The sequence below is a fragment of the Argiope bruennichi genome, chromosome 10, assembly GCF_947563725.1.
Source record: "Argiope bruennichi chromosome 10, qqArgBrue1.1, whole genome shotgun sequence".
In the NCBI taxonomy this organism is placed as follows: domain Eukaryota; kingdom Metazoa; phylum Arthropoda; class Arachnida; order Araneae; family Araneidae; genus Argiope; species Argiope bruennichi.
This window is the reverse complement of record NC_079160.1, coordinates 108,054,170-108,081,768: the sequence shown is the minus strand read 5'-3', so window position 1 is coordinate 108,081,768 and position 27,599 is coordinate 108,054,170. Positions and strand designations below refer to the sequence as shown.

At 30.4% G+C, this 27,599-nt stretch overlaps 1 protein-coding gene across 1 annotated transcript in view; it reads right to left on the bottom strand.

Annotated features, from left to right (window-relative positions):
* Nucleotides 1-27,599, bottom strand: part of LOC129988104 (dynamin-2-like) — a 48,326-nt gene extending 20,727 nt beyond the window's left edge. The window contains exons 1-7 of the mRNA XM_056096229.1: nt 27,475-27,599; nt 17,307-17,475; nt 12,899-12,975; nt 10,764-10,901; nt 8,241-8,444; nt 7,386-7,484; nt 2,915-3,023 (exon numbers count right to left, since the gene is read on the bottom strand). Coding sequence (XP_055952204.1) covers nt 2,915-3,023; nt 7,386-7,484; nt 8,241-8,444; nt 10,764-10,901; nt 12,899-12,975; nt 17,307-17,475; nt 27,475-27,523 — 845 coding nt within the window. The 5' untranslated portion in view covers nt 27,524-27,599. The remainder of the gene's footprint in view (nt 1-2,914; nt 3,024-7,385; nt 7,485-8,240; nt 8,445-10,763; nt 10,902-12,898; nt 12,976-17,306; nt 17,476-27,474) is intronic.

Genomic DNA, 27,599 nt, shown 5'->3' with positions numbered 1-27,599 from the left:
GAATTGTAGGATACAAGAAGTATAGCTGCGTTGTTTTCTTAAAATTTATATTAACCACTTGACCTACGAATTTACTTAATTTCCTAACTAGATGACACATCGTAATTGGAGCATTCATTATTATTTTAATTTTTGTAATAATATAAGAGCATTTGGGGCATTGAAGCATTTTAAGTGATTTTTGAATTGTAAATTACGTAATATTTCACTTTATCCTAGATTTTAAAGTGAAAATTCAGCAATTCAATATGCGAGCCAAACCTATCTTTGTATGTTAAGGGGCTAAGAAAAATATATCATTCAGATATCATATAAATTTTAAATTTTCAAAGTTATAAAATTTAAAAAAGACGTCATGATTCTTATAAGCAAAGATCAGAAAATGTCTGCCAAGTGCCTATTGGTTAAGATTATAAAATAATTTATTGACTTGTTAGGAAATATGCCATTTTTTTACATCATTTCTTATTATTTAACTCATCTGCAAGGTGTGTAAATAAATATATTCAATGTTCTTATCTAATATTTTAGTGATGAACATGAGAGACTTTCTATTATAATCAAACTTAGGTTAACTAAATGAACATTCCTTTTGAAATTAATGTGGTTTAAAAAAAGAGTAAGAAAACATCTAACTTTGATTCACCAAGTGAATAGTCCTTTTGAAATTAATGTGGTTTAATAAAAGAATAAGGAAATAGGAAATACCTAACTTTGTTTCACCAAATGAATACATTTGACAGCTTTCTCCAGTTATTATAGACACCTATAAATCGTAGTTTGGCCATTTCTTCTTTTTTTAAAAAAAAAAAACAGTATACAACAAAAACAAAATACGGAGTCATGCGTTTTTGAATAAATTAACCAACTGCGAAGTTGGGTTTCGCCATTTGGTATTTTAATAAAGTAGTACGTAGTGGAAAATAATTTACCTTCAGCATATTTAGCTAAAATTCCTTTGTGTTGTACAGGTGATTTAACACAAAGCATTCTCAATTTATCAGTTATAATAACTTGGCCATAAATCAGGATTATTTAAACTTATTGATCGTATTTTTTATTGTCATTTCCGTCATTATTTTCTGATTTGGTCATATTTGTATATAAACACACGGTTCTTCAACAAATTTCACCGTTTCAACATTTTCATTGAAAGATTGTGTTCTTTGCGCGGAGCTTTTTTCCCCAGTTGAAGTTTTAATTATAACTTCTGAATTCGAAGCAGTTTATTTTCCAGAATTACTGATCTACTTGTGATTTCTTGTGAAGTTTTGCTTTTCTTTTTTTTCTTTTCTGGTAATTTTGTTGACACCCAGAGCGATATTTCATTGGCATGGACATGATTATATCTAACAGTACTAAGCAACTTATAAAAATAATTATTAAATTACTAGATGCTATACTATACGCTATTACCTAGTAGGTGAGGTAAGTGACTGTAAGTCTATTTACCTTATATTAATGAAATTTTCACACTTGCACTAGACTATAATATATATTGTAAACTTCGTATATTTGCAAATCCGTCGACTGCTCAATTTTAACTTCTTCATTATTTCTTTTAATTCCGGTTGTGGCCGGTGAAGAAGTAATGAAGTGTGCTTGTTAAGAGTTCATCGTTTAATTTATCTTCGTTTTACTTTTTGCTTGAAAAACTTAATATGAACAAAACTACACAGATGTACACATATAATATATTACATTAGATGCAGAAAAAAAGCAGATAATTGAGGATTTACAAGTCCATTTGAACCCAGCTTCGTCCACGATTTCTCGTAGCCGCTTGTGTCCAGAAGGTGTGCCGCTCTGTCTTAACAAGTCTGAATAGGATTTCCTTATTCATAAATGAACTCCCTCCCTTTTTTATAGATTTCATTGCAATCGCTGCCTAACAACGGCGTCAGTCGACGCTCAGCCGGCCACGTGGAAACAAACTTGTATACTTTCAGTATGTGTAAACGCTATTATTGTTCAGAACACTATTTTAATTCTTGGTCATGGTGGGGCTCCTCAATCGCGAGGCCCCGGTGAATATCAACCGTCCCCCCCCAGATGTCCGGCCCTGAGTGCCTACTACTTAATTTGGATTTTCTGGATTTTATTGGCACAAGAGCCATGATGTTGGCCATGCTGCGCCAAACTGTGCCTACTACTTAATAAAAATATTATTAGGTAGGCCTAATTTATTAGGTACTAGGTACTAGTATTATTAGGTACTAAATCATTGTGCTCTAGGATTATCGTGTTTACAGGTATACGAATGTATAGAATGCCAGATGCCCTTTGATGAATTTAGATCAAAATAATATACCTATATACACTTTAGACACTAAAAATGCGTACCAAATTTTATCTATCTAGTTATTCGCATTTAATAATTATTGTCTTTCTTTGCATTCGAGCAAATAGATAGACAAACAAATTTTCGAAGAAGGGATTCCTTTCAAAATTTAAAATAAGCCTAAAAATTTGCTATTAAGACAGCAGACCAAATTTTATTCAATTAGTGCAAAGATTTATTGAGTTATCATTTTCATAGACTAACAAAGCGATAGGTAGATAGATAAGATTTAAAAAAAGCACCGTTTTTCCGACTCTGGGATACCTGAAATGTAAACATTGGTCAAAATTTTGATGACTAATATTTTGACCATTTGAATACTTTTCTTTTTTAGAAACTTCATACACGAAAAAGTAAAAAGGTACTTACCATCGCTTTTTTACAATATTTTGAAACGAATTATTATCAGATATAATGTTTTTCAAATTGTTTTTCATTTTTCTATATGTTTTATTCCCCTCTAATTTTTAAGATAACCTAAAGATGCGATGCTAACTCGACAGCAGGAAAAAAGATTTCTGCAAATTTAGAAGATGCCGATGGATTACGGTTGTTCAAAAGGATATTTCTTACCTGTAACAAGCTTTCTCTGTAAAGAACCTCCTCTCCTTTTCTAGGATAAACTGAATATCTCTTCCTTCGTCAATGTCCAGTTGGCTCCTATTCAGTACACCAACCCAACCTTTTGCATTGTAAAATAACAAAATTAATGTTAAAAAAATTATATGGCAAGAAAATGATTCAGAATTCAAATACAATACAAAATTATAAAAATTATATGATACCCGATGCTGTCCAAGATTAAAACTCTTCCATGTGTTATTATTTAAACATAAAAATTATTTTTCTATAAAATATTATAATTCCTTTATCGTTTGCAGCCATGAATTTTTGCAGAGCTAATATAACAAAATCCTTTTATTGTCTAAAATGTCTTTAATTAAAACACAAAATGAAGCAGACGATTTTAAAAACCGCCGATAACTGATTTTCTTTACAAGTATGAAGTATTTGTTATATTAGTCAAGCAAATTTTGTTCATAAACGATGAAATATAAGAAATATAAATAAACGATAAATAAGAATTATTAACTGAAAACTTAATTTTTCATGAATAAAAATTTGAAAATAAACTGAATCAATATTTTTTTCTAATATAAACTGTTAATTTTCTCTGCTTCTAAAGTTTCTTTTAGAACAACAGCAACATCTCTTCGTATGCATTCCTATGTCCATCAATAATGAAAAAATTATTCTATTTATTTACGAAAGATGTACTTTTAGACCGTTCGCTTAAATTTGAGCGATGCAATTATGTTTTCATTTGATAATCTTTAAGTCACTAATTTAAAACAGATAAGAAGCCTTGTCAACAGATATGTATTAACATAAAAGAAATTTTTTTAAGATTAAAGAAGATTTTTAAGATTAAATTAAAAGAAATTTTTTTTAAAAAACTGGTAGTAATAAAAAATTTTAATATTGCATAACAAAGGAATATCTATAAATATTATTTTTCTGAATTGTCTGCTCTAAACTTTTTAAATAATTAATATCTGTTAAAAAAATTATACAGAAATGAAAAATCCTGTTGGAAAGGTGAAATTTTGAATTTTAAGATATTGTAAAGATATTTTTTTCTGGAAATTTTTTTTTCTGAAGTTATTAATAAAAAATCGTTAAATTTTGATTAATTCTCATAGCTTAAAACCACTGCTGTCGTTGCACACCTGTTTTTATTTGCTCACAAATAGTTTAGTCTTTTTGTTGTCATCTGAGCGCTTGACTTAAACTTATTTTTAGGCAACGTTAAATCACTACTGCAAGGCCGTTGTAAAGATGTTAAATTTATGTATGAATTAACTGACAATGGGAGGGCACGGGGTTGAAATCTGAGTCGGTATGAGATTTAGTATTACGATAGTATACATTTAGAAAGTTTGTTCATGAAAATATTAAAACGCAATGGCCAGTCAATTTCGAGAAAATGGACCTCAAACTTTTGGTAAAGCTTATATATATTGATAACTTGACCGCCTTCCGGATGATCCCGATGGCATGGTTGTCTGGGTAACAGTCTTGTATCGGGAAGTTCCAGGGTTCGAATCTGACTATGATTTTTTTTTTCTTTTTTAATAACTTTTATTCAATTAAGAATTTACAAATACTCGTGATAAATATATTTTAAATTTTTTTCATCCAAAATAAATATTTATTATCAAAATACATAATAATAAAATTAAAATTTTACCGAAAAATAAATACAGATGCATTTTTTAAACAAAATAAAATTATTTAAATTTAATTAATTATTTACAGATAGTTTTAATTAATATGCTCTTATTTTTAAGCAAGGATAAATATTTATTCTTTTAATATTTAAATTATAATTTAATGTTTAAAAGAAAAATAATTAAAAACGTAATATTAATGGCTACAGATAATTTAACTTGCTTGCATCATTTTCAAACAATTAATTTTTAAATTCTTGGATTTTAATAATAATAAATTACCAATTCTAACTCAACGAAGCTATATTTATATCAAAAATTGAAGGGAGCTGCTGATATTTGTTAAATATGTAAGCAAACATCCCCAACTGCAGTAATCAAAAGAAATAGTAGAGAGCAGGTGTTAATTTATTGAATGCGTAGGCAGATGGTTCAAAGCGTATTAAGCGTATTCAAAATTCTTATTAAATGGAACATGATCAAGAAATAAATTCTTGCGAAGATAGTGTAAAAATTCAATCAATTGTACACTAACAATTGCCATAACCAATTTTTAATAAGATGATAAGGTATGCATGGTATGTTGCCCAACTTTCTGATGAAAGAGAGAGATTTTTAAATGCAAATGAAGTTAGTTTTCCCATAGATCTCTTAAAGAAACCTTGCTCTTGTGGACAATCATCATTTATCAGTTGCGCAAGATGTCAATATATTTTGTTTCCAATGTTTTTTACTTTAGATACCATTCTGGTTCTTGTATATAATCGAAAGTAAATGTATATAGGATAATTTTTTAGAAATATTAAATAATTTTGTTTTACGATGTGAGTAGTTATAATTAATAATGATCACCTTTTATGTTATGTTTATTACTGTTTTTTAAATATTAAATTAATAAACATTTATCCTTGCATAAAAATAAGTAGCATACTATTTAAAACTGTCTGTAAATAGTTAATTAAATTTAATTAATTTTATTTTGTTTAAAAAATGCATCTGTATTTATAATTTTTTTCTTTTAAAATTTTAATTTTATTATTATGTATTTTCATAATAAATATTTATTTTGGATGAAAAAAAATTAAAAACATATTAATTATGAGTATTTGTAAATTTTTAATTGAATAAAGTTATTAAAAAAGAAAAAAAAATCGAAAAAGGCTCGAACCCTGACCTTCAACAACCATGCCATCGGGACGGGAGTCAAGTTATCAGCATATAAGCTTTACCAAAAGTTTGAGGACCATTTTCTCGAAATTGACTGGCCATTGCTTTTTAATGTTTTCATGAATGAACATTCTAAATGTATACTATCATTATACTAAATCTCATCCCGATCTCAGATTTCAACCCCGTGCCCTCCCCTTGTGAGAAATTTTTAAAAAGCGTCAGAGAATAAATAGTTAAAAGTTGTAACGTTACTCAACAAAGGGATATCTATAAATTTTATACTATTTTAAAATCACCCAAATTAAAATTTTTAAATAATTAATAACAAGCGAAAGTAAAGTTGCACAAAAATGAAATTAATATAATTAAAAGTAAAAAATTTAATTTCATAGCCATTTAATTTTTACAGGTGATTTTGAACCAAATTTCTATGGAAAGAAAGCAAAAAAAGTGTTTAATTTGTCATAATTTGAAGCAATTGTTGTCGGCGTACGCAAAAATTTTATTTTTTAAATAATTTGATTTGATTTGATTTGATTGTTTTTTTATGGCGCAAGGGCCAATACTGGCCAAGCTGTGCCATAATAAATAATTAATTTATTTATTTTGCTTCCGTTTATGTGATTGATTTATGCCTGCCTTTAAGTATTGTTAAATCACTACGGCGGGAAAAGGAAAACCTGGTAAAAAAGAAATGAATTAAAATAAACCAAAATTTAAAAAATAGCCGTAGAATAATTTAAAGTTAACATTGATTTTAATGCTTTTCATTTTTTAAAAATTAATAACCATTTAAAGAAATATTGTGAAATACATGTGCAAAAAGGAAGATAACATCATTGAAATGCAAAATTTTGATTGATAAGAGGGTATTGAAATATTTCCCGAAAGAGGGCACTGTGTTACTTCGAAGTAACTGCAGAAAAACGGCAAAATTTCGGTTCATTTCTGGATAATTGAATATTTTATCAACTTTTACATTTTGAAAAATTAATAATATTCTTTCTCTTGTCTTAAAGAATAAGCATGCAATCTTTGAGACGGTTGAAATAGGCTCTAATTAAGTTAATATTTAAGTTTGGTTGAAATGATCCAGTTGAGTGGAACACACACACACACACACACACACACACACACACACACACACACACACACACTCACACACACACACACACACACACACACACACACACGCACGCCCACACACACATTACACATATATATTAATACATGCATAGCCACACGTTTTAATAAAAAAAATTGGCATGGATGGATAATAATATTTCTCAAAATTAAGGTTTAAACAAAATTAAAATATATTAAATGTATTTTTTCTAGAATATTTTTCATTTTGTATAAAATTAAATTCAATTGAAATTTTAAAAATTTATAAAGCATGAAGCATTAAAATAATTTTAAAAGGACATTTTTTAAAAAGAATATAATTTTTTTTAAATAATACATTATTTTAAATTTTTTTAAACATATTATATTTATATTACGATGTATATGCATAAAATACTTCTTAGCTCTAAGTCAATAAATAAATTTAAAAAACTTTTTTAAAAATCCATCATGCCAATTAAGTGGCATTCGTGATTGAAAAAAAAAATTAGTTTCTCAAAATATTTATCAAAAAATACCTCTTTTGAGAGTGACCTGTCGGTTCTCAAGGATATCACGGGCATCTGTTCCTTCGTCCATGAGGTCCAGCTTTGTCAAAACACCTATGGTCCTTAGTCCTGAAAAACATCACATAAGAGGCTAAATGAACAGCAGAAATATAAAAACATTTCTAATTTTACACCTGGAAACAAAAACAAAAAATTTTCTCATTCTGCTTTGTACTGATTGCTTATTTGTATAAGTGTAACACTATGTAGTATCATTACGCATCTGTAATAATACTTCCCTGCGCAATTAGTTTCATAATACGGAAGAACATTTCACAAGAGTTTAATGGATGCTAACTGGATGACAGATGAATGACCCTGGTCTTGACAATAAACTTGGCGGGCATTTACGTACTTGGCGATGAATTTAGTGACTTTGGTGTCAAGAAAGAAGTCACCTGAAACAACAGGAATTTTGGAAATATTTCGAGGAGGAGTGGAGTTACCTTATCATTCTAGAAGCTTCTTTATCCTGACTCAAGAATGTAAAAATACGAGAAACAGAGCTCAAAGTAGTAAAAGAATGAATTTTTTGAGTGTTGATCTCCAGTGAGTTTCCATAGGCACTTTATGTTATTGTGATTATCTATTGCTGTTTGCGTAGCAGTTATTTCTACAAGTACTATTTTGTGAATGGATTACTATATTTTGTTACATGCGCTTTGCGTTTTCACATAGAATAAAACTGTTCTATGTTCGATCCTTTTCCGAGGCTGTTGAACTTTTCACTGTTAATCCACCATATGGATTTTCCATAACAAAATATAATAAATTAAAACTGATTATTACTTTGGAATTAAGAGGAGTCAAAAGTTTTTATCTTACTTTGTGGGTCAACTGTCCTGGCGATTTCTAGGGCGTCTGATGTGGCCAGATCCTGGTTGGCCGGCGATACCGCCAAGATGAGTGACTCCGGCTGTCGGATGTAGTTGAGGACCATGTTCCTCACTTCCAAGATGTTGCCCTCCGGTTGTCCGTCCACTGCCACTCGCACCAGTCCAGGTAAATCGACAAGAGTCAATTTCAGCACTGCGGCAAAAAAAAAGTTGTTGAGGTTATTGGACAAATCATTATAGAACTGAGATTATTTTAATAAATGATAAGGTTTAATAGGTTTAATAGGCTATTCGTAAATTGTGTAGTGAGAAGATCGTTACAAACTAAATATGGAGTTCCATTGGATCTAAAGCTACCGAATTTGGCCTTTAGTTACTTCTTGGAGTATTAGAAGCACACTCAGAAAGAGCTCTTAGTTAAAAAACTTTAATTAATTACAAATTAATCGGAATTTGAGCATTTTTACTCATTAACTGGTGAACTTATTGTCACACTAAAATCTTTTTTATGCCATGTTAAAATCAATACAATTAACTTTTCAGTTATATCAGTTTTAGTTATTTGCAATTTTTCTTTAACTTTTCTTTTTTTCTTTTAAAATTATTTATACACAAAATTTGTAATAATACTTTTTATTACTATCATCAAATTCAAATCAATTTTATTATTCATGAAATTTTAAAGATATGAAAGAAAAATAAAGAAGGAAAGAAAATTAAATGTGATTCAAAACTCTTGTCCAAATCATGGTACCAAGAAAATGTTTTAAGCTTAATTGGTATAACTTTCGTATAATTATACATTTTTAAAATATTCTTAAATACATAGCAATAATGACATGAACATAAAAGCTGTATTTAACATCGTCACAAAGCACATGAAACTGAGGCCAAAGACCTATGTTTCGTAATTATTGTTTTCTAATGGCATGCAAGGTATTTGCAACCAAACCTAAGGTCCATAATTTTATGTGGTATTAAAGGGGGATAATATCTTAATTGAAGAGTGTTTGAGAAAATTTCATGGTGAACAAAAGATCTTCATTCCCCCTGGTTAACAAAAGATCAAGGGGAAGATATTCTCTATAATATGCCATTCTTTCAAATATTTATAATTCAACATTTATTCAAAGTTGTGCAACCAGTTAAGAGAACCTTAAATACTCTTGAATCTGACCATGAAGTACCAATAAAGCATCCCTAATAGAACTCTTTAGGTACCAAGCCATGAAACAACGATGTCACCAAATGATTTCAAATAGTTTTAACTTTAGATTGCAACATTTTGATATTCTTAATTCTGTTCTGTCACCAGCCATCAAAAGCTTACGGGAATCTGATAATACCTTTATATTGCATTTATAATCTTCAACAGCGTGATATATATTTAATCTCAAAACATCCCCGACAAACATTTTTCAAACTAATTTTGATACAACTGTTCTTTTATAAAATCTTCATTGAATATGCTATAAGGGGTTGTCCAAAAGAAAAGTAGGCAAGTTGAATGAAAAGAATGTCTTTATTAGAAATCAAATGGAATTGCCGTGGGCGTTCTAACACAGATCTTATTGTTTAAGAAGTAAGTTTATGTTTTTTGCTATAGAAAGATAGTAGTTGATTCTTGAGGAAGTCCTGCACAGCTTACTTCATTTCGTCATCGAAATGGAAAAGCGTCCCTTGTAATGCTCTCTTAAATGGCCTAAAGATGTGGAAGTCACAGGGTAGCAAATCTGGACTGTACGGCGGGTATTCTAACACTTCCCAAGAGAATATTTTTAAGGTCGTCTGGGTTTCCCAGGAGACATCTGGGCGGGCATTGTCATGGAGAAGAATCACTTGTTGTGTGAGAAGACCTGGCCGTTTGCTTTTGATAGCTTTCTGTAGTTTCGTCAGAATACTACAGTATTGTGTTGAAATGATAATGTTCCCTTGGAACAGCAAATCGATCAAGAGTGATCCACGGTAATCAAAGAATCAAAAACCGTATTATGCGCGTTGTTCCGATCTGGTCGCATCCGTTTAAAACACGACTTTACTTTCGATCAATTTCCTCTACCACGAACAGCTTTCAATGCTGAACGCCGTATGCAGTGGAGCTGTGCAGTGCACACTGTGCACTGCACAGCTCCAACCTCCCTTTATATCCCTGTTCGATGGCGTTGCCATAGCTGTAGTCATTCTGACGCAATCGCACGTGTCCACTTTTCATTTGCGCAACCCTCATACATAACTTTTTATAATCTTATATAAAATTTCTTTCTTTCCAGAATAAGTAAAGTAAAATATAAGTTAAACTTTTTGGATTTTTATTTTTATTTTGCTTAAACAAGTATGTATTGTCAACTGCCAGATTATTACATCCTAAATTCGTGATGACTGGAGCAAGTGCAATCAAGCTTCATGTATTCGTCTTTCACGTGACTGACATGAAACGATGAGTAAGTTAAAAAAACAATAAAATCGAAATTTTAATAAAAATATTGATCAGCAATGACCCCTAAAAACTTACCTCTGGGAGAGTATATTTTAAGCTCTATGGGCACAGATGAGAAACTGTGTCTGGGAGGCATCTGTGCAATGATTTCCTCTTTCACTGCATTGAAGTCTGTGAATTTCTGATTCTCCCGATGACCAAACACAGCATATTCTAATAAAAGAAAGGAAAGGTGAGAAAACCAGGATAATAATGCAGAACCTACATTTTTTGGATATAAATGAGAGCAATCGGATATGAAAAGTCACATCTTTATTTTCTCATATACAAAGTATAGAGAAAGTACAGTAATCGTCAAAAAATTCGAACTAGAGATTTTGACGAATCTCCACGTTTTAAATCTCTCCGAGTTCGAAAAACACATTTTTAGAAAATGTCGGTTTGTCTGCGTCAAAGAATAATTGAAAAATCCTTTGGTCTAAACAGAAAAAAAAACTAGTGCACAGTCTTTACACACTATTTGCAGTTTTCTGTCAAATTTTTAGTAAAATCTGTTCAGTGGAAGTCCATCTGTCCGGTTGTTCGAATATAAACTAACACGAAAACTAGAAAACGAAGAAATCTAGATAAATAAGATTCGATACACAGTAGAGTAGACATGGTAGTGTAGACATTCATAAATATGTAAAAGCGCTAATTCGAAAACGCAATGACTTCTTTACAAAATAAAGAATTCAGTGGCAAACAAGAATCTATCGAAATATAAAGTTTTCATTCATATTTTAGGAATCAATATAAAATAAATATTTCATGAGAATTAAATCAAAATGTATTAATCTTTTTTTTCCTGTCAAAATGTTACAAAGTACCGGATGCTGTTATTTTTAGTTGTTTGTTATCCACTAAAAAGATGATTCCTTCGATAGTGAAATGTCAAAGAAGTCATTTCATTTTGTTTGAAAAGTTTTTATTTTTAAATTTATGAATCTAACCAGCCATACTCTGCAATATAGAATATTCGCAAGTTTGCATTATAAATTGCGGAAAATCCTCCATTTTGGATGGACTTTTTCTGAGAGATTATGGCTTTTATTTACTTTCCTTAAGTTGACAGAAAATTCTTTTTTTCCATATAATAGAAATATTTTTCTACCGAACGAATAATGTTTTATAAAATTCTCGTCATAATGTATTGTTTTTCAGTTATTTCCTGCTTTTTTTGTGTTTTTATTGATATATTCCAAGCAAAATACGGGCGGCGGTGGCCTGGTGGTAGGGTCTCGGCTTTGGAACCGGAGGGTTTCAGGTTCGTGACCCGATTCCACCGAAGAATCGTCGTATAAGGGGCCTGTTGCACGTTAAATGGGGAGAGGGGGATGCCAATTCAGGTGTCGTCCTCGTCATCTGACCGCGGTTCAGAATTGCGAGGTTCGTCCCAAAATGGCCCTCGTGTTGCTTTAAACGGGACGTTAATATAACTAAACTAAACCAATCAGAATAAAGATTTTTTTTCGTCTAATCCCTAAATCCATATTTGCAAAAAAAAAAAAAAAAAGTGTTTGTATGCTACTATTGTTTAAAACCACTCTACTGAACAGACCATTTGACATAAGATTGACAAATTCGGCACAACCCTAATTAGGATTTAGAGTTGACATAACTTTTATTTTTTATACGAATTTAAGTAGCAAAATTCCATATATATATATATATATATATATATATATATATATATATATGCATCAAATTTTGAATCAAAAGTCCGTCTGTCTATCAATAGTCTCACAAATATGCAAACGCGATAGTTAAAAGCCCATTGTTTTAAATATACGAAATTCGTATATGAATTTGTGATTTTAATTGTAACCTTACGCCAAATTTTGCTTCCAGATGGTAGGAAAAAGGGTGTTCAAAAGACATAGTTTTCGGGTACTTGCGCTTTAATTGTATTCTATGATTAAGCACTAGAAAATGGTCAAAAATCACATGCTAATTTACTCTTTTGGAACTATTTTTCACCAATGACATGTAGTTATTTTTCACCAATGACATATAGTTATTAAAGACATGTGATTATTTTTGACCAATGACATGTAGTTATATATACACAAGTATAAATATATATAAAACAGTATGCGAGAAATCGTTGGGGAAAGCAAAGCTTTCAAGAAAAAAAAAATAATAATAATAATAATAATAACGAATCTTACCTTCGCCTTGTGTTGGATAGAGTTGGATTAACGTTGGCCTTCGGGTGACAACTCCGCAACCCCTGGGTAAAAATTCCCTGCAAGAAGACATAATTTATCCTTATTAAAAATTTTATTTTTACTTTCTAGTATAAATATAAAAAGAGGAATGATGTTTATGGCCATAAACTTGGAGCTCTACACTATGACGAACTTCCACTTTTTTTGGCTTATCTGAGTTTTAATAAAATGCTAGTCTAAATACTTGATACTCTGCTTAAAAAAGTAGAAGAACAGTCGTTTTCTGTTAATTTTCTTTTATATTTTTATCCTGGCTAATAGATTCTTTTGTAGGTTTTATTTAACAGTGCTTCCTTCATTTTCATGTACAAATCAAATAGCTAACACTATTTATAATTCGAAAGACGAGAAGATATGATTTACAGAGTGCAAAAAAAGTAGAAGGACACCTACTATATATTTTTATTTGGAGGAATGTGCGAGAGTAAGTATATACTTTTTTAAAACTGTTTTTCTCGAGAAAATGTATTTTGTTAAAAAATTTCACTGGTGCTTTAATTTCAGGATGCCTAGAGGTATATCCTTAAATGATTTTCAAAAAATTCAAATTTCTACATATAAAAATGAAGGTAAAGGTATTAGAGAGATTGCTCGTATAGTGCATGTAAGCCCCAATACAATTTCTAGCTTTATTAAAAATCCAAACAGAAAAGAAGAAAGAATAATAAGAAAGGAGACTGGTAGGCCTAAAAGGTTAACGCCGCGTGATGAAAGAAAACTTGCCCACGAGCTTAAAAAGAGTAGTGGAAGTGTTGCAAAAGCTCGAAATCAAGTAGGACTTAATCATGTGTCCAAGCAAAAAGTATACAACTACATCCAAAGGTTCGAAAGATTCGTTTTCAAAAAACGGAGGCATCATCCAAAGTGAAAACAAACGCATATTGATAATTGTTTGTTTTGGGCTAAGGAACACATGTCATGGATCACATAACGGACTATTGTGATATTTTCAGATGAAAAAAAGTGTAACTTAGATAGTCCAGACGGTTATCAATACAACTGGCATTGTCTGAAGAATGTAAAACAATGTTATTCAACTAGACAAATGGAAGGAAGAAGTTTTATGGTCTGGTTAGCAGTTGGTTATGTAGTAAGAACAAGTTTGGTCTTTCTCAATAGTAGGCAGATGCATACAGACTACATTAATGTTCTGAATTCTGGGTTTCTTCCTTATTTTTCTCAATTAGGAGGAGAACAGTGGATGTTTCAACAAGATGGAGCCTCGATCCGCACCGCCAATGGAGTTAAAAATGGGTTCGTTGCAAATAGTGTGCCATGGTAAGCTAAAAGCCCCAATCTGAAAATAGTAGAAAATATCCGGGAAATGCTTGTTCGTCGAGTATACGTTGGTGGTAAGCAGTTTGAATTGCTCTCGGAGCTTCGAGTGGCATTAAATACCTCATGGGATAATTTTTGTCAAACAGAAATCCAATCTTTGTATGATTCACTTCCAAACAGAATACAGAATATTCAAAGTCATAAAAGTTAATGGAACGAGTATTCCTTACTAAAACCGCTTATATATATATATATATATATATATATATATATATATATATATATATATATATATATATATATATATATATATATTTATAACTGTCCTTCTACTTTTTTTACACGGTTTCAAATGAAAGAAACCATTTTAGTTGCCATTTATACTTTATTTTTGAATATAATTGTAATGATACTAATATTTTTTCGTTGAATAATCTAAAATATAAAAATAATTGCAGTAAAAATAAAAAAATCCTTATTTAAAAAAAACTGTAGTGTCCTACTTTTTTTTGCACAGTGTAACTAAAAGAAGTAGAAAAATTACATGGATGAAATGTGTTATGCACTCTTTATAACAAAACAGTAGATTTTTGTCCTAAATAGGAAGAAATCCGTCTATAGGAAATATGTATATCTTACCGTATGCATGCGTGTATAATGTCACGTAGATACTTTAGTGTGGAACTCAATAACACACACACACAAGAAGTAGAGCTAAACCAATTTATTAACTTAACTCTGAACGCAGATCACAGTGACTGACAGATCTTCTGCTTTTATACTAGCCGGGAAAGTTCCAGAATACTTTTCTGAAGACAGTAACAAAAGTCCAGAACACTTGCCTGGAAAACTAAAGAAATGTCCAGAATCTTCTGGAACATGAAATAAAGAGAAACATAAAATCAAGGAATTTAATGTTTATACAGCCTGTGAATCGCATTGTCTCTACCGTGATTCGAACTTACGATCTCTTGATTAAGAGACCAGTGCTATGACCATTCGGCCATGGAGAGTCGACTGCCTCTTTTCAATGTGGCAATAAGAACCAAAATTGTGAAATTTGGTTAATGGCTTTATCACTGAAACGTATCAAATTTATCAACGAATTGATTGTATATCGGTCAGCCTATATGAAAGCGACATTGTTATAATCGTATGTATGAGAATGCGATGTCTCAACCAGTGGGAGTGGTCTCGCATACTCTCTAATAAACTTGTCATACCAGAAAACACCTTCCATGGTATTGGCGTACAATAGTTACGAAGAATTAAGTATTTTTACTGAATTTATCGTGTCATCCTTGGCGAGGTTTTAGGCGATTAATCTCTGCCATGTCGTTAATAGTATCCGAAAATCGAATTTGCGTCTTACACATGTTACATTGCACTTGCAGTCACAAAATCCAATACCAAATGTAAAGCATTGCGTTTTTGAATGATCATGTTTATAGGTTTCTGAAAGTATAAAACGGCTGACCGAAAACCCGTAGTTAGATTTGGCTGAAAATTTCAAAGATATCTATAATTTAAATTTTCAATATGTGTACTGAATTTTATTAATCTAGCTTTCTTAATTTTGCAGTAATCGTGTTGACTTATATTTGATCAGCCAGCAGACAGATTTCCTCTGAACAGATTTTACACAAAACTTGATAGAAATCTGCTAATTTTGGGTAAAGAAAGTATACCAAATTTTACCCGTCTGGTTTAAAGCGTTTTTGAGTCATCTTTGCCACAGACAGACAGAAAGATGGACAGATATTTTTTCCCAACATGTATTTTTCAAACTCTGGGAGGAATGAAACGTGGTGATTCGTCAAAATCTCGAGTCCAAATTTTTTTGACGATTACTATACTTTCTCTATACTACATATACGAGAAAGTAAAAACACAACATAGTAGAGAAATGAAATTTAGTATATTATTTTCACAGCACAACTGTAAATCTGTATCAGATTTTAGAATACATTGGTTAAAAGAAAAAGTGCGAAATATATACTTAATGATCTACAGTATATCAAAGAAGCAAAGAAAACATCTCCATTGGACGTAAATCTCTTTTTCTGTCGTAAGAAGATGATTTGCTGTCCCTTTCAACTGCATTAGAGGTTCTCAATTCTTATTTTTCTTTTCCAGCATATAATTTTATATTAAACATGGGATAATGTTAAAGGGTGTCCTAAAATTATTGCAAGATTTGAATTTGCCACCATTACTGCAGTAATGTTGGCAACCCTATTAAAAACACTTGACAGGTGATAGTTTAGGGTTAATAGAAATGAAGCGTTACACAACAGAACAACGTGTTTTGATTCTTGAACAATGTTTTAAAAAAAATAATGAAAGTTTGTCAGCAAAAGTTCGAAAATTTGAGAATTGCCTCCCCCCTAAACCGTTTTATTTAACACCACTGGATTTCTTTTTACGGGGTTATTTGAAGTCAAAGGTATATGCCAACAAGGTCACAAGCACGCGTGCATTGAAGGAGGAAATTCAACACTTCATCAAGGAAATTCAATCACATTTATGCAAAATGGCCATAGTAAATTTCGACAAAAGAGTGCGTAAGTGCCAACAAAGCCGTGGAGGGCGTTTTCCCTGTGTTTCCATATTCCATGCATAACCTTATTCTGTGTACTTTACGATTCAATAAAAATATAACAATTTAAAGGAAAAAAAACTGTGTTTCTTATTTAATTCAAATCTAGCGTTAACACGTTGTTCTATCGTGTAACGCACTATTTTTACTTACCCTTAACCATCAACTGTCAAATGATTTTTAATAGTGTTGCCAATACTTTATTGCACGAATGGTGGCAAATTCAAAACTTACGTTAATTTTGGCACACCCTTTATATGGGCATGGATCGTATCTTTCTCTAAATCTGTCTGTAGATTGTGAGCAAGACAAAGGAATCTGACCGCAAAAATAACAAAATCTTAAAAGTTTACTGTACAGCATGCATACTAGCCAATAAGCAAAGGGTAGAATCTTACTACTGCAGTATTTGTACTACACGTAAAAAAAAAAAAAAAAAAAAAAAATGATAATTTCATTTATTTCACTGACCTTCCCACTATGTTCTCCAGGACGCTGCTCTTCCCAGCGCTCTGAGACCCCACCACGACGATTTGGGGCAGAGAGAGGTCCAAACTGTACCCGTTGGCGACCAGCTTGCTCTGCAGGTCGTTCATCATGTCGATGAGATCGCGCTCTCGTTCCCGTTCCTGCTCATTCTCTGAAAAATGAAAATTAGTAATTTAAGATTTAAAAAATCCTTGCATGCTGTTGGTTAATTATTTTTTGTCCATGTTCTGTTGTTAGATATCCATATTATTAAAATATTGTAGTTATATATGGGAAATGATGAGATGGCTTATGTCATGCCATCACCTACATTTAACTGTTCCGGCCTAGTGATCGAAAAAAGTAAAGGGAACGGATAGAAATAGATACGCGGGAAATGAGAGAAATACGCCATTGGCTCTATTTGTGTGGAAAATACAGAAGAAACTCCGAGATAGGATTGTAAGTGATTATGAGTGATTCTAAGATATTGGACTACGTTGAAAAGTTGATTGTTTTGCGAAATTATGAAAAAAAAAATTAATTCAATGTTCTTAATATTTGAACAGATTTCTTTATAAAACTGTTAGAATTTCGGTTTCCAGTTTGTTTGTTTTTTGGAAGTTACACTGATTTTTATAATTGTATTTCCACACATTTTGATGCTTTTTATATCTTTAAGATGCAATTTTCTCAAATTCTAATCTTTGATAGAATTTTCTTACGATAAACCTTATAAATCTAATCTAATATCTAATGCATATCAATGTACAAATTTGGTATAATAATTCCACAATATGTTCTTCAGTTCCTGAACCAGAGAATAAGTAATTTATTCATTTAGAAATATTTTATAGCTTTTTAGTGCTATAAAATGTTAAAAAATTTAAAAAATTCACTTCATTTATCAACTGAATTCCAATATTTAAAGAATGGATAGAAATACAGCTTATTTTTTAGTTCCGGAACAAAAAATAAGTTCCTCAACTATAGATATTTTCTAAGCTAGTTACTAGAACTGTACCCGTTGGCGACAGAAAGTTAGTTATTAAACAAGTTAAGTTAGAACTGTTGATATTTTCTAAGCTATCTGCAAAATGTTAAGCAAATCATTTTATAAACTTCTAAACAAGCAGATTTTTGCTTTATGCCTCTTTTAAGCAAAGAAAAAGTCTTTTTTCCAATTTTTTTTTAAAAAACTTTTACCTTTTAACTGGTATATTTTGATAGATATTTAAATATTTTTTCAAATATTTTTATGAAAGTGTTTAAAAAATATAACTATTTTCGTACTTTTTTTTTCCAAAAATTCATCCCGTACGTAGTCACATATTAAATCTCAAAATAATACAAATAAATGATGTTGTGAAATAATGTAGAATTATTAGAGTTAAAGAATTATGTAGAATTATTATGTATGAATGTAGAATTATTAGCTTTGTTGAATCTGTTTGATCCGATAGAAGCTATACACGAGTGCGATTTAGACTATATGGATAGAGTTTCAATAACTCAGTCTAACCTGATTAATGACGCCTTATAAATCCAATCACTCCATGCTAAAACTAATCGTCAGTGCAGAAACTGGTCGGTAATGGAATGGGACGAAATCTTGGATATACATCGCGATTGAATTTACATTTGGAATGGGCGGGGGGAATGTAGTTAGAGAGAGGGAGGTTTCGGATGTGAAGAGGCATGAGGTGTACTCTAATCAAACGTTTGCCGGGAGGAGAAGAGTAAAGATATCGTAGTGTGAATGAATGGACAGAAAAATGAAATAATGCTGAGTGCCACTACACCACTTGAGAGGCGAGAAGTGGTTTTTAAAGACCAGTCAGCACCTAGAGCTACACGCCGCATTGACTCAAATGTTTGGTCCAAAGTTTGAATCAAATGATTCTTCAGTTACAGAAACAAGTGTGATCCAATTAAATTTAATCTGACGTTTGGCGATCTGAGTAGGCAAATTAAAAGAAAAAATTGCAGTATTTGCTGCAACAACGGTGGTATTGTCTTGCTCCAGTTTGTTAATTCAAAAATGAATCGCAAAAAATGATTAAATACCTAATTAAAGGAGGCAAAAAATGCCTCTTTTTCGTGTAGCCATACGCCCACACAAGCGAATGTTTTGCTAATTTCAACATTTCCTTTGACTCTGGTGTAGTAGACGATGAACAAACATCGAAAAGTCTTCCAACGTGAATGTCCCACGCTGACATTGGAAGGTTATAGGTCGAAGTCCCGCCACATGATGTTACAAATTATCAATGGTCAAACACTGGAAGTTGTTTGTAGCATTGTGCAGTATCGACTTTAGAGAAAGAGCTAGACTGTTTCGATGGAGAATGTGTGACTCTGTTTTGACGATAATACTTCGCGCAAGTGTAAAAGCCTAATAAATATTCCCTGAAAGCATTCTGAGAATATTTAGAATGAATATTAGCATTCTGAGAATTCTCCCTCAAGGAGATAAGTAGAATACAAAGTGTTTACTTCTCTTTCACCTGAATCAGTTGAAGATTGGGTATTCATTTACTAATAAATCAAATTTCTCGCTTATAGTTCTGTTATAAGGTAAGACCAACATCTAAATATAAGTTAATTGGATACATCCGATATCCGGATAAAACAATCAAAATTGATGTCGAAGAAGATTATCAAGAACTTCAGCGTTTAGAAATTGTTTGTCAGGCTCTTTATATTGATAAATATTAAATAAAAAGAATATGATTTTTATAGTGTATTTAAATTATAATCAAAATTCAAATTAATATCAGATTTGTTATCTGATTATAACTATGGATTTTGAGGTTTATCGTAATTAGAATAAACATTTATGTCTTTCATTCTTTAGTTAATTTTCTTCCATTTTTAAAAGCAGTGATAATCAAAGATTTACAAATCCTAATTCTTGCATTAGTACAGAAAGCGGTAACTGGGTGTCCCTTGATTTTTTTGGCGATTTTTTTTACGCCAAAATCGGCGCCAAGGGCATTTTCAGTCGATAACCCAACAGTAACGTCAATGAAAACAAAACATTATGGAAACCAGAAATAGTGCTTCATTGCTGAAATTTGTCGCCAATCGAAGGGACACCCAAATCTACACTAGAACCCAGAAAACTACACTATCTAAAATATAAATCACTTAAAACCTCTGGTAACCAGATTGTTCGCACAGATTATCAGGCTGTTAAATATTAATTTGAAATGCATATTTTTTTTAAAAATTCACTTTATTATTTGATAAAACCGGAAAGTACGAATTTAACTGAATAAATCGAAACAAATTATAAAACGTGCAAATTTAGTTAGTTAGTTAGTTGGTTTTTATGGCGCAAGGACCAGATTTGATCATTCTGCGCCAAACATTTGTTCAAATATGGCTTTCGTGTTAAACATTAAAGCATTTTAAGAAAAAGAAACAATTAAATCTGATGTAAAATTTGAATATCTTTTTAAAAAGTAAAAATATTTGGATGAGGGTTATCTCCTAAAATGTCATTTAAGTTGAAAACAGTTGCTCCAAAATGGACTTATCGTTGTGTACTAAAAATTTGGCATTCACACAGAATATGCTTAACCGTTAAAACACAATTGCATTTATCACAAAGTGGTGTATGATCAGAGTGTAAAAGGTCAAATAGGTGTGGCCTATTCGAAGTCTCGTGATAATGACATCTTTCTTTCTGGTTAGAATTTTACTTTTGAAACCCTTGACAGATGGCTGTATTTGAAAAAGTTTGTTTGCAGATAGCTTTTCCCACGTAGCTTGCCAGAATTTACTTTGAATTATTTTTATTGCTTGTAATGCATCGGATAATGGAACAAAATTTTCCTTCAGCAGGGTTGAGCTTTTTGCTGCTTTGTCAGCTTTTTAATTTCCCCAAATTCCAACATGCGCAGGAATCCAACAGAATTTAATTGCGAAATTATTTTTTAGCGAATTATATATGTGCAAACTATTTAGAACTAAGGGATGACTTTCCGATGATATATTCTTAAAAGCTGCAATACTACTTTTAGAGTCAGTATATATAATAAATTTAGAAGGGGATAAGGTTGCAATTTTTTGAAGGCTTAGATATATTGCATAAAGTTCGGATGTAAAAACAGAACAGAAAGGGTGAAGTCTTTCGGATATTACTACATTACGAAAAACTGCTGCTGAGCCAACATTATTACCACATTTCGAACCATCTGTATAAACAGGCAAATTTAGAAGTGTGCATACTGTTACTGTTGGCAATAAGCGAGGATCGAACTCGCAACCTTATGGTTCGTAGCCGAGTATCATGACCACAAGACAAAAGAAATTTCTCATGTCTAGTAGCTGTTATCTGGCTTATAAAGCGTCACCACATTACTCCCCCTCCAGTGCGTCGGAGGTGTGACGAACGATATTTTGTCCTGTTTTTGATGTTATTAGTGGTGATATTGGCTGTTGCGCCTTATCCATTTTTTTTAATTAGCTGATTATTTATCAGCTTCATTTTTTTGGCTGCTTATTTATCAGCTTCATTTTTTTTTTTATTTATTGGCTGATTTTTTATCAGCTTATTGATTTTATTTATTTCTGGTAGAGGGCGCCACAACAGTTGTATGAAGGTTGTGTAATCACGTCCGGGTCACCAATGTTGCTGTTGGCAATAAGCGAGGATCGAACTCGCAACCTTATGGTTCGTAGCCGAGTAACATGACCACAAGACAAAAGAAATTTCTCATGTCTCGTACCTGTTATCTGGCTTATAAAGCGTCACCACAATACTATGAAATCTTGCTTCGAATGAAATGTTCAAACAAAGGATTTTCTTTTAAATCTTAATTTTAACACTGAAAAAAGAAGCACAAGATTGTATATTTTGAAGGATGAATTTACATTGCATCATAACATTAAAAATTAATTGCAACAGAGTGTGAATTACATTTAAGAAAATGTTAAAAATAAAGAAAACATTGTATAGAGATGAAACTGATATTATTAAGAAGGAAATTTTTTTTTTAGTTCTGAGATAAGGCAAAAACCATTTTTGAGAGATAATAGTTCGGAAGATATGGTCATCAATTTACATAGATAAGTCATAGCAATTAAATGTCATAATGTATCTGTCAATAGTTAAGCCTATTTTCGTGCTCAATTAAACTTAATTTGACTTCTGCTTAAGAATTTATTTTACTTCTTCTTTTTTCTAAGAGAATAAAGATTTTATCGAGCCTTATCGAAAACATTTCTAATAATATTTTGTAGTTTCATCAATTAATGCAGCATTGAATTAAGTGCAACTGAAAAAACATAAAATGGAGCAGTCTGAAACATTCAAATAATTATTGTTTACACTTAACTGCTGCCATTCGATAATATGTAATAAGATGTATTTTTGAGCCTTGTACGTTAGCGTTTTATATATATATACAGATTTCCAAAGTTCATTTGCAATATGAAGGTATATAAAATATATCCTCAATATGAAGATTATTTAAAATATCAAGATTTTTTATGAATGCAGCTTCTTTTTGTATAATTCTTGCAAGAGAAAGGTGAAATATATAATTATTGAACTTGAAAGTGAAACATAGTTGTTTCAGAATAAATCTGGTGATAAAAGTACTTTTTTCTTAAATATGATTTTATTTATCTTGAATGTTTAACGGAGACTTGGAATCCATTTTATTTATTTATTTATTGAATCATTTAATTCCTTCATTTGCCTTACTTGAATCATCCGTTAGATTATCTTACAAACGTACCAGAGATAAGTCGCAAAAGATAACTGAAAGATACAAGTCGCGTGATGTATGAATCATGCTGTCATAAGAGCAGTGAAGAGAAAAGTGCTTGAGTGAATTTATTGATAAAAACTCTGATGTTTTTTCAAAAGGTTGTAAAATATTATGACTGCTGAAAAATAGAGGACTTTATTCATGGCTACATGGTCTGTCACACTTATTTAAATTTGTAACTCATTTCACATTTTGCTAGAGACAAGAAAAAAGAATTGTATGCAGTGTATTTGATGACATATGCAGTTCCTTTTGTTATATGACTATAATAACTTGTCCAATGAATCTAATAGCTACCAAAATAATATGTACGTTTGGAAATGTTATGATTTTGAATATATTCCTCAGAAAATGTTTTTTTTTTTCAAATAATTGTATGTGATAAATGCTTTTATTAAAAAATATGTCCATAAGATGAATATCTCTTATCTAGATGAAGACAGTTTGCTCTGATTTCAAAAAAATTTCATAGTTACTTCGGTTTTCTTTCTTGTGTAATATAGGTGGACAATTCATATTAAATAAATAAATAAAAATAGACAAATTAAACTTCACAAAAAATATCACTTTCGGAAAATCTTTACTTTTTAACCTTAACTATAAATATAGCATGGTATCTATATTTGGCAATACAAAGTTACAATTCAGTACAGGTTTATTACAGTCAGTTCAGTATTACATTCAGTTTGCATTATCAAACAGCCTAAGTAGGCTATTACCTCTCACACAGTTCCTGATCTTTTGATAAGTTTCACAGGTTTAATTTTGGAAATCCTTTTTCCCATTTTGATATAGGCAAAAAAAAAAAAAAAAAATCATTCACAGCAAAGTAAAACTACTTAAAGTTATATGTTTAATAACATATAGAATACCTCCTGTAATGCAAATATAATATGATCTCTAGTGAAGCTACTGGCGATTAAAATAATGGGCTCTTTTTATAAAGTTATAATTTTGAATATTTTCCCTAGAAACACTGAGATAAGTGCATTCAGTAATTCCCTAAAACGACCATACGACTCTGATTAACTAAGACAATCCTTGTTTGAGATTATTTTTCCTAACTTCAAAAAATTACTAAAGTTGTCCTGATTTTTCTTCTTTTGGTTTATAGTAAATGAATAATCTGTATAATTTAAATAATTGGCAAAATAAAATAATAATCTCCCACCCCAACCACTATTCTGATTTTATTACTTTTTATACCGTATGAAAGTTTATGGCATCTAAATAGACATATCCTCAATGGCCACCTACTTTCCTCTGCCCTCCAACTTCGTACTCTCCATTTATTTATATCGTCCCCAATCCCAACAATTGGACCGATTTTACCACTTGCATGTGAGATCAGAAAATTCTATATTTATTGGGCAGGCATAATTTAAAATAGTACTTTCATTTCGTGTGATAAGATATAGTTCATCACAGTTAGCGAATATTACTATATTAAAGCTATTAGTATGACAGAAGAAGAGTTGGTCGCTAAAGGCAGCCAGTTTACACTAATTAGTTAATTATACTAAATAAACAAACATCATGGTTTAAAAACTTTTTTATTATTAACTGTAACTACAAATACTGTGCCCTTTCTACATTCTCATAAACGAAATATAGAAAATGTATTGCAATCTTCAAAGAATCCGAATTCGGGCATTTGAGGAATCTTATGGCTAGCACGTTTTCAACCACCCTGAGATTGAAAAACACTCTCACATATCTCACAAATATTTCGATCAAGACCAATGAAATTTGATATATGGTCTTTACACCAAATTTGTAGATTTTTATCAAGCAAATTCCGTTTAAAGGAATTTTATCTGTCCGGCTATTCGAAACGATATCTTTAAAACGAAGAAACTTAGAAAAATAAAATTCGATACATAGAATTGAAATCTATAGCCTAGACTCCAACCAAATTTTAAGCCAAATCCAATAAGAGATTGATCGTCTGTCGGTTTTTACTTTCAGAAACATGTAAACGCAATAATTTAGAAACGTGATGACTTAGATATATCAATTTTGGTATGGGGTTTTGTGACTATAAATCTAGTTTTGGGTCAAATTTTTGTTTTTATCGGTTCGAAAGAACACATCTAAAACCCAAATTCAATTGTTAAATATTTTCAAATGCTCTCCAGTGATTGATCGCCAAAGATCACACGATAGATGCGGTAAGAATGCTAAATTTACTCCAAAGGTTAATATTTTGCAACTTTTATACAAATAGAAATAATTTTCACGGCTGTTTGCGACCAAAATCTCTTCTGATAAGAACTTCCAGTTATTTGTTCTATTCAAGTAAAAGTAATTTCGACAAAGATTTCAATTTCCAATTAAATTTTTTTCAGTGTTATAAAATCGCATGAAATACGAAATATTGGAATTTAAGAACCATTTTTATTATTATTTTATTTATATGTTAGTCAGTCAAATCGTGGCTCAATGGCTAATTTCTAAACCATATAAAAGTTATAAAATAAAAAGCCAATACATTTTGAGAAAGAATTTTTATTTCTCCTAGTATAAAAATTCAAAATAATAACTTTTTAAATTTATTTTGAATAAAATAATCACCAATTATATTCTCGGTCTTCAGCTTTCATACGAGTCCTTTTGGTTAATATAAATAATTTATTATCAAAAAATGTTACGTTTTTTTTTCTAAGAAGCAGCTAGAAATTAAATTAATCTTTTAATCATTTGATAGAACAATGACGTTATAAACATCATAACTGTAAAAATAAAGATAAAGAATTGCTGGCAGTTCGGAAAAATTCAAAAGAAAACTGATAAGCAATGTTTAAATTCTATATTTTTATAACATTTAAACTAATATCTGTGACAATGAATTTTTTTATATATATTTGAAACAGAAATAAAATTTTATTTATTTATTTATTTCGAATATGTAATGTATAATTTTTGAACATAAAACTTAAGTATAAACATCAACTTTGCAATAATCCGGTTGATAAAAATGCACAACTGAAGAATTCAGAAAGTCATAAATAAATATTAGTAGAAAGATGTTGCCATGAGTAGATAATGAATAAATCGTTTGCATGTATGAGTAAGTTTTATTAAAAGTATTTTGCCGTAACATATGTTGATGAAAATGCACAACTAAAGAATTCAGAAAATCATAAATAAATATTATTCTACTAATATTGCGATACGATGTTGCCAGGAGTAGACAATGAATAAATCGTTTGCAATAAAGGAATAAATATTTTAGTAGAGCGATATTGGCATAAGTAGGCGACGAATATATCGTTTGTAATAAATGGGAAAATATTTTTGATAGAAAGATGTTGGCATAAGTAGATAATGAATAAATGTTTGCAATAATTAAACAATGAATAAAATAATAATTAAATGTAAATTTTCCATAAAGGAAACAAATGGAATATTTTCATAGATATATACTAAAACACTGATAAGTGAATCTGTGCTTTTGCGTTTTTCAGTGGATAATAATTTATTACTTAGAAAATTGAGAGAAATATATTAAAAATTCAAAAAAGCTTCCATAAAAGAAACAAATGGAATATTTTCATAGATATGTAGTAAAACATTAATAAAAAAATTTTTGCTCTTACATTTTTCAGTGGATCATGCTTTATTAATTAGAAAAATGAGAAAATCATATTTAATTTTTTTTTAAATTCCATAAAAGAAACAAATGGAATATTTTCATAGATGTATAGTAAAATATTGATAACTAAATCTTCGCTCGTACATTTTTCAATAGATCACAATTTAGTACTTAGAAAAGTAAGAGATAATAAACATTCAAAAAAAATCTTTCATAAAAGAAATAAATGAAATGTTTTCATAGATATGCAACAAAACATTAATAAGAAAATTCTTGCTCTTACATTTTTCAGTAGATCATAATTTATTACTTAGAAAAGTGAGAGACTCATATAAAAAATTAAAAATAAACTCCCATAAAAGAAATAAATGGATATTTTGATAGATATGCAGTAAAACATTAATAAGACAATCTTTACTCTTACATTTTTCAGTAGATCATAAGTTATTTCTTAGAAAAGTAAGAGAATCATATTAAAAATTCAAAAAAAATCTTCCATAAAAGAAACAAATGAAATATTTTCATAGATATATAGTAAAATATAGATAAATAAATCTTCGCTCGTACATTTTTAAACGGATGATAATTTATTGCTTAGAAAAAGAGATAAACCCATATTAAAAATTAAAAAAAATAGTATAAAGTTAAAGTTGCAATTAATTGTTTTAAATATCAATGATGAGAACTGATTGACTCAAAACCAAGCCAAAATTTAAAAAATAATTATTTCGAAAAAAATCTTGTGTAAAAATTATTAATTCAAAAATTTATTTCAATGAAGAACTGCGCCTACCTTCATTTTGTCTAGGAGCACCATTTGTAACATTTCTATTTGTAGCCATTTTTGACAGGACAGCAACTACGATTCCTCTAGGTTGAATGAGAAGAACGAGTTCGTGTCTGCCTTTGATATCGCTA